Genomic DNA, 6,000 nt, shown 5'->3' with positions numbered 1-6,000 from the left:
GCTTTATACGTGCAGATTTCGCAGCACGCATTTGTGATCCTCATGACACATACACACACACAAATCGCTTGTTGCAGACAAAACGTTAAATACGCATTTGTAACAATTTTGATAGTATTTTATCTCCATATTTCAGTCTTAAGAGCCATCTCTTCTGCAGTGGTAACCCTCATACACATACTGTATGTTGTAACACTGTCTTTGTGCAGATCCTTTGACAAATGACATGCATTTCTGTTTCCACTTAGGCCTAACCTCAGCACCACATTCCTAAGCTCAACTTTGACTCCGACTGAAACTTAACTCTAACTTTAGGTCTTGATTGACATTGTAACCCTGAAATAAAGCTGGAAGTTGTTAGTTTCTGTATTTTGCATTGGAAAATATTCTTATTTTCTTCATTAATTCTTTGTTCAGGCCCAAATAAATATTCACCTTATCAGTTTAATCTCTGACACCCTCTTGCGGATACGTCTGTAAAAAACATGAAGCAACTAATAACTGGCCATTTTTTAGGGATAACCATAACTGAGACTGTTTGCATGACTGATTTCTTTTGTTTTACAGAGGATTTGTCCAAATCAGATGACAAGGAAGATGTGAAGAAGGAGGGTGAGGAGGCCAAAGGAGGCAAGAAAGCAGATGACCCAGAGGTACATGTAGTCTGCTTTCATATCTTTGTTAATATTGTTTAAAATTAAAACAGCAGCATTATTCTGGAATTTGTAGTCAGATGTTTTAAAATTTGATTTTGCCCAATTCTCCCCTAGATCATTGAAATCCCAGACGAGTCTGACAAATCCCCTGTACTTGAAAAGAAAGGAGAGCTCAACCCTGCTTCAGGAAAGGAGGAGAAAGAGAAGGAACCTGGAGATGAAGGGAAGGAGAAGGAGGCTGAAGATGTGAGCAAAGAGAAAGATGAGAAAGACAAGACTTCAGAGATGGAGAAGGATACTGTCACTGAGGTCAAGGGTGAGGGCTCAGAGGGCAAGATGGATTCAGAAGAGGACAAATCTAAAGGTGAGATAGATGATGAGAAATACTGTTTTCAAATAGCCCATTTTCCAGTCTGTGATTCTAACTGGGCTTTTCCCATTTCAGCTGAGGACAGCAAAGATGAAAAGATGGCCATTATTTCACCTACAGAGGAGAAGAAAGGTGCATACATAAACTTTACTTTAAAAGTAACAGTAACTTTAAAAGATAAATTCTGTATGTGAATATAACCAACAAGATTTCCACTGTGTTACTGGTGTCATAATTCAGTGCTACACTTATCTGCACACACTGTTAGATTAAGGTTTACGGCTCAGTTTTGAATTTAGCCAGGGTTCTTTATTACATTTCTCTCTCTTTTTATCTCCTGTCATCTCTCTACTGTCAACACTCTAATAGACATAAAATGCTTAAAAAAATAAAATGCCAAACTGTGTCTGTATTGACTGGGAGGGTATTTCAGGTTGGTAACATTTTGTTTCTCTTTACATGCAAAGCTGGCATATTTCTGTTCTGTTTTTTACAGAGCAAAAAGAGGAGAAGGACGGTGTGAAAACAGACGAGTCTGGCAAACTGCAGAATGGGGAGAACACCAAAGATGGAGGAATAGCTGTGCCAGTTGTTAACATCAGCGAGGAGAAGAAGAAAGCCACCAAGCAGAGGTTCATGTTCAACATTGCTGATGGCGGATTCACAGGTGGACACACACACAGTTTGTTTCTCTCTTTTCTTTTTTCTCTTTCATTTCTGTCTTTTGACCTTTCTGCCTCCCTTTCCAGAGCTTCACTCTCTCTGGCAGAATGAAGAGCGGGCAGCCACTGTTACCAAGAAGACCTTTGAAATTTGGCACCGTCGCCATGACTACTGGCTGCTGGCTGGCATCATACAGTATCCTTTCAGCAGTGGTTTTCTGTAATAAGAATGAGGTGTCTGCATAGATTAAGAATTATTAAGGGGTCTGTTCCATTCAGATGATGAAACCCCAACGACTCAGGCCAGGTCGTGCAGTTAGACCTTTTTCCAAAAGAGAAGAAGGTTAACATGAATTTTTACATTTAGGAATCTTTGTAGTAAACATCTTTACTTGTCTAAGCTTCTTAATTGTAAAGTTATCCTTGTGCAAAAATATGACTTTATTGTCCTTAATACTTGTCTGAGATCAAATGAGTTTAGCTTCATGAATATTCACTGAAAAATAAATGTAGGACAAGGATATTTGTTGAAAGTGTACCACATAGCATCTTCGTCCTAACTGGATGATCCTCATGAAATTATAATGTTGTTACACTTGACCCCAGCGTCTTTCTCTCCCAGACACGGGTACGCCCGGTGGCAGGATGTGCAGAACGATGTCAGGTTTGCCATCCTCAACGAGCCCTTCAAAGGGGAGATGAGCAGAGGAAATTTCCTGGAGATCAAGAACAAATTTCTGGCTCGCAGGTTTAAGGTGGACTGGACACTCACTGTTCCCCTACTGTATGTCTGTGTGTCTCTGTCATGGTCACTCAAGATTTACTGTCTGTGTTTCCTGTTCAGTTACTGGAACAGGCACTGGTGATTGAGGAGCAGTTGCGCAGGGCGGCCTACCTGAACATGACAGAGGACCCAGCCCACCCCTCCATGGCCCTCAACACTCGCTTCAGCGAAGTGGAGTGTCTTGCCGAGTCCCACCAGCACCTCAGCAAGGAGTCCATGTCTGGAAACAAGCCTGCCAATGCAGTGCTGCATAAAGGTAAAGCAAATGGAAGGTATAGATACAGTAGGTATAGAGAGGGTTCACTTGTGATCCTTTTTAATTAGAAATGAGAAAATAAGTTACTAGTCTGTTAGTAGTCAAAGGAGTTGTACATCATTAGTGAGGACATTGCTATGAAAAAAAGCAACAACAATTCTCCAATCAGCACAAATAGTGTATTTACAAAAGGGGCAACCTTTTTGACACAGCAGGTAAAAAAAACATTGCATTATGACAGGATAATGTCTCCCATTGTTTTTTCCACAGAAATGGACCAGTTATTTGATGCTAACTGTTTTACATATTCTGTACTCTTCATCTCACAACAATATTTCTTAAGTTTGAATCATGACAAGTCTGTCTGAGGCAGCGGCTTCATTTCTGTAAGAGCCTCCTGAATATGTTTGTGTTTGCAAAAGTGTGTGAGAGAGAGAGGGAGAGAGTGTGTTACATTAATATATTTATAGTATCAGCAATATAAAAAATAGAGTGGTTGTGTAAACAAAAATATTTCACTTTATAGCTGCTAATGTAACTAGCAGCAAACATGAGGTACAGCATCATGGTTACACAGCTTCCGTGTTCGATCAAGGGCAGATTTTCATTACCCCTCACACATCTTTCTATCTGCTGATTATTTTCTTGATTCACTAATTAATCACTGAATTTAGAATGGTCAGAATAGTGAACATATCCATCATATTATCCTACAGTCTAAGGTGACATCTTCACATGTCTTAATTTTGTCCAAGCAACCTAAAGGTATGTGGTCCATAATAATTATATAAAACAACAAAGCCTGAAAAATGACTTAAGAGTTTGTGGAGCGACTGATTTGGCTCTCATGTGGATCAGTGGCAGTGTGTGTCTTGTTTAGACTGACTTTTAAATGAGAGAATTAATTCGCTGCCTTCATGGTGCACATGGTTGAGTCTGGTTGGCTTTGGCACATGGGATCATGAGGCTCTCCAGTGTCTGGCCAGTTTAAGAAAAAGGGAATTCAAGAAATGCAGATTGTTAATATTCATGTTTTTTTTTTTGTTTGTTTTTTTTGTTGTTTTTTTTAATTAATGCAAGCAGCAGAAAGGGAGAGATGCTCTGCCCTGCTGCTTTCCCCCACCATATGACTTAATTTCACAAGGTGAGATCTGGACAATTGTAGGTTAACTCAAAAAAAAAATGGCAGTTTTGAACCTCTGAATTTCACCAAACACAAAACTGAGCAACAAACTAAAACAGTCCCTTATTTAGACTGTCAACCGGTGTTCATAACGCATTTCCATTTTGTATTCCCAGTTCTCAAACAGCTTGAGGAACTCCTGAGTGACATGAAGGCAGACGTCACACGTCTCCCAGCAACCATTGCCAGGATACCCCCGGTCGCTGTGCGGCTGCAGATGTCCGAGAGGAACATCCTCAGCCGACTAGCCAGCCGTGGCCCCGACGTCGCCGCTCAGAACCAGTCACAGACCTCACAGCAGATGCAGGTGCCTCGCTAATCAATCACCTCGAACGCTTAATGCTCACTGACAAAGGCCATTCGCCCTCACCGCCATGTAGCAGACGTCCTCCCCCCTTAGCCACCATGTACAGCACAGTCAGGTTAGTCCTCCTCGCTCTGCACCCACGACCCATCTCCGGACTCAGAAGAGCATCAGCTGTACTTCGGGACATTGATTTCTATTGACTGGGACTGTAGATGTAGGATGGGAGTGAATGGAAGAATCAGCTCTTTCTGTGGTATGCTAGAATCTTTCTCCTCCACTGGAATTCAGATTTAACTCCTCTAACTGGAGCACTGTCGTTGTGACTGAACTCGGGGCAGCTCCACTGTACTGTTCTGTCTTTACAGCAGGGTCAAACATGTATGTAACTATTTGTATCATGAAGTTGAAGAGGCTAGATTGAGAAAAAGCAGCATGTGTGGAACATACTGGTGCTTTGTGGTGACTTTTGAATTATTAAAGAATTCAAGGGGTTTTACAGTGCCCGTTTTCACCTTTTAGAAAATTGTGAAATTGGATTTTTTTTTCCTCATCTTTAATGTTCTCACCTGTATGTGAATGGAGAGAGTGTGTATGTCTGTTTCCTGTATATATGTATAAACAGGGCATATTGATGTGCATCTCTACTGCAGAATGCCCAGACACTGTTGCTATCACTTTTCTATCAGTCACATCTGTTACCTCTTACCTTCCATCCCAAACATCCACCTGTCTTGGCAGGTGACCTGATCTGGGGTCAGCTCTTTGTGCAGGACCTTGACATTCCTGACTGCATCACAGATTTGCTCCCTGGAAACACTCTTGTGTTATCTCTGAAATACAGACACGTGATAGCTCCACAGCTTCTAGGTACGTGGGATGGTTTAGAGAACAGTGTCAGTCTTAATTTAATTTAATTCCTTAGTGTCTATTGTTATGCTATTATGGTTATGGTTACCACCTTGTTGTTTTTATCTTTGCTGTCTGTTTTTATGGACTACAATAAAAAAGTAAACATCTTATTAAGCTTTTGTAATTTTTAGAGGATAATATGTATTTTTGGAAAGTACTTCTGTTTTTAACCAAGCCTTGTGGTTTTAGAAACAACATTGTGCACTCACAGTTCAAGGAGACCAAGCTAAAACTGATGCAGTATAACACAACAGTCCTGCAATGAATCCTCCCTTTTTGAAGGTGATAATGTTCAAACTGTTTTGGAGAAGTGTCGATTCAGCTGTTGTCATTTTAGAGGATGTAGCTTGTGCTGCCTTATAGAGTTTCTGTTTCTGTGTCTTTGGTACAAATGGGACAGATAAAATAATAAACACCTCTCAGTAGAATGCAATACTGTTCAACCGCAGCACCCATACAGTTGAATCAGTACCTGTCCAGAGAAATTTTAGCACAAACAACATTTATTGCAGGACTATTGTATTAGACTGCATCAGTTTTAGCTCGGTGTAGCTAATAAACTGCCCACTGAGTGTAGGTCAGTCAGCTGCAACTGTTCAGACATTCATTGTACTAATACTGTCTTTGGTGATCCCCTGACTTTTCCTCTGTAATCAATAATCCAAAACTAGGATCGTACTGAAAAAAATCACTGTATGCTGTAAGAAGACAGCGCCACTCTGAGGCCGACATGTGGGTTTTAGTAAAATGTCAAAAACTATTTGGTTTGGTAACAGAAAAAATGACGTTCCTATTAGTCTCCGCTGCACTTTGGGTTTAGTGCTGTTTAGTAAACCTTAACTTGCTGACATGCTTAGCCTAACATTGGCCTTG

At 40.7% G+C, this 6,000-nt stretch overlaps 1 protein-coding gene across 4 annotated transcripts in view; it reads left to right on the top strand.

Annotated features, from left to right (window-relative positions):
* Nucleotides 1-5,235, top strand: part of chd4b (chromodomain helicase DNA binding protein 4b) — a 23,864-nt gene extending 18,629 nt beyond the window's left edge. For all 4 annotated transcript variants that reach the window (XM_020610852.1, XM_020610849.1, XM_020610850.1 and 1 more), the window contains exons 33-40: nucleotides 568-653; nucleotides 771-1,020; nucleotides 1,102-1,158; nucleotides 1,523-1,693; nucleotides 1,776-1,884; nucleotides 2,311-2,443; nucleotides 2,533-2,728; nucleotides 4,028-5,235. In XM_020610852.1, the coding sequence (XP_020466508.1) occupies nucleotides 568-653; nucleotides 771-1,020; nucleotides 1,102-1,158; nucleotides 1,523-1,693; nucleotides 1,776-1,884; nucleotides 2,311-2,443; nucleotides 2,533-2,728; nucleotides 4,028-4,230 (1,205 nt within the window). In that variant the 3' untranslated portion in view covers nucleotides 4,231-5,235. The remainder of the gene's footprint in view (nucleotides 1-567; nucleotides 654-770; nucleotides 1,021-1,101; nucleotides 1,159-1,522; nucleotides 1,694-1,775; nucleotides 1,885-2,310; nucleotides 2,444-2,532; nucleotides 2,729-4,027) is intronic.
* The last annotated feature ends 765 nt before the right edge of the window (nucleotides 5,236-6,000 follow it).

The sequence above is a fragment of the Monopterus albus genome, unplaced genomic scaffold (assembly GCF_001952655.1).
Source record: "Monopterus albus unplaced genomic scaffold, M_albus_1.0 scaffold107.1, whole genome shotgun sequence".
In the NCBI taxonomy this organism is placed as follows: Eukaryota; Metazoa; Chordata; class Actinopteri; order Synbranchiformes; family Synbranchidae; genus Monopterus; species Monopterus albus.
The sequence above is the reverse complement of the archived record's forward strand: the minus strand, read 5'-3'. Positions and strand labels throughout refer to the sequence as shown.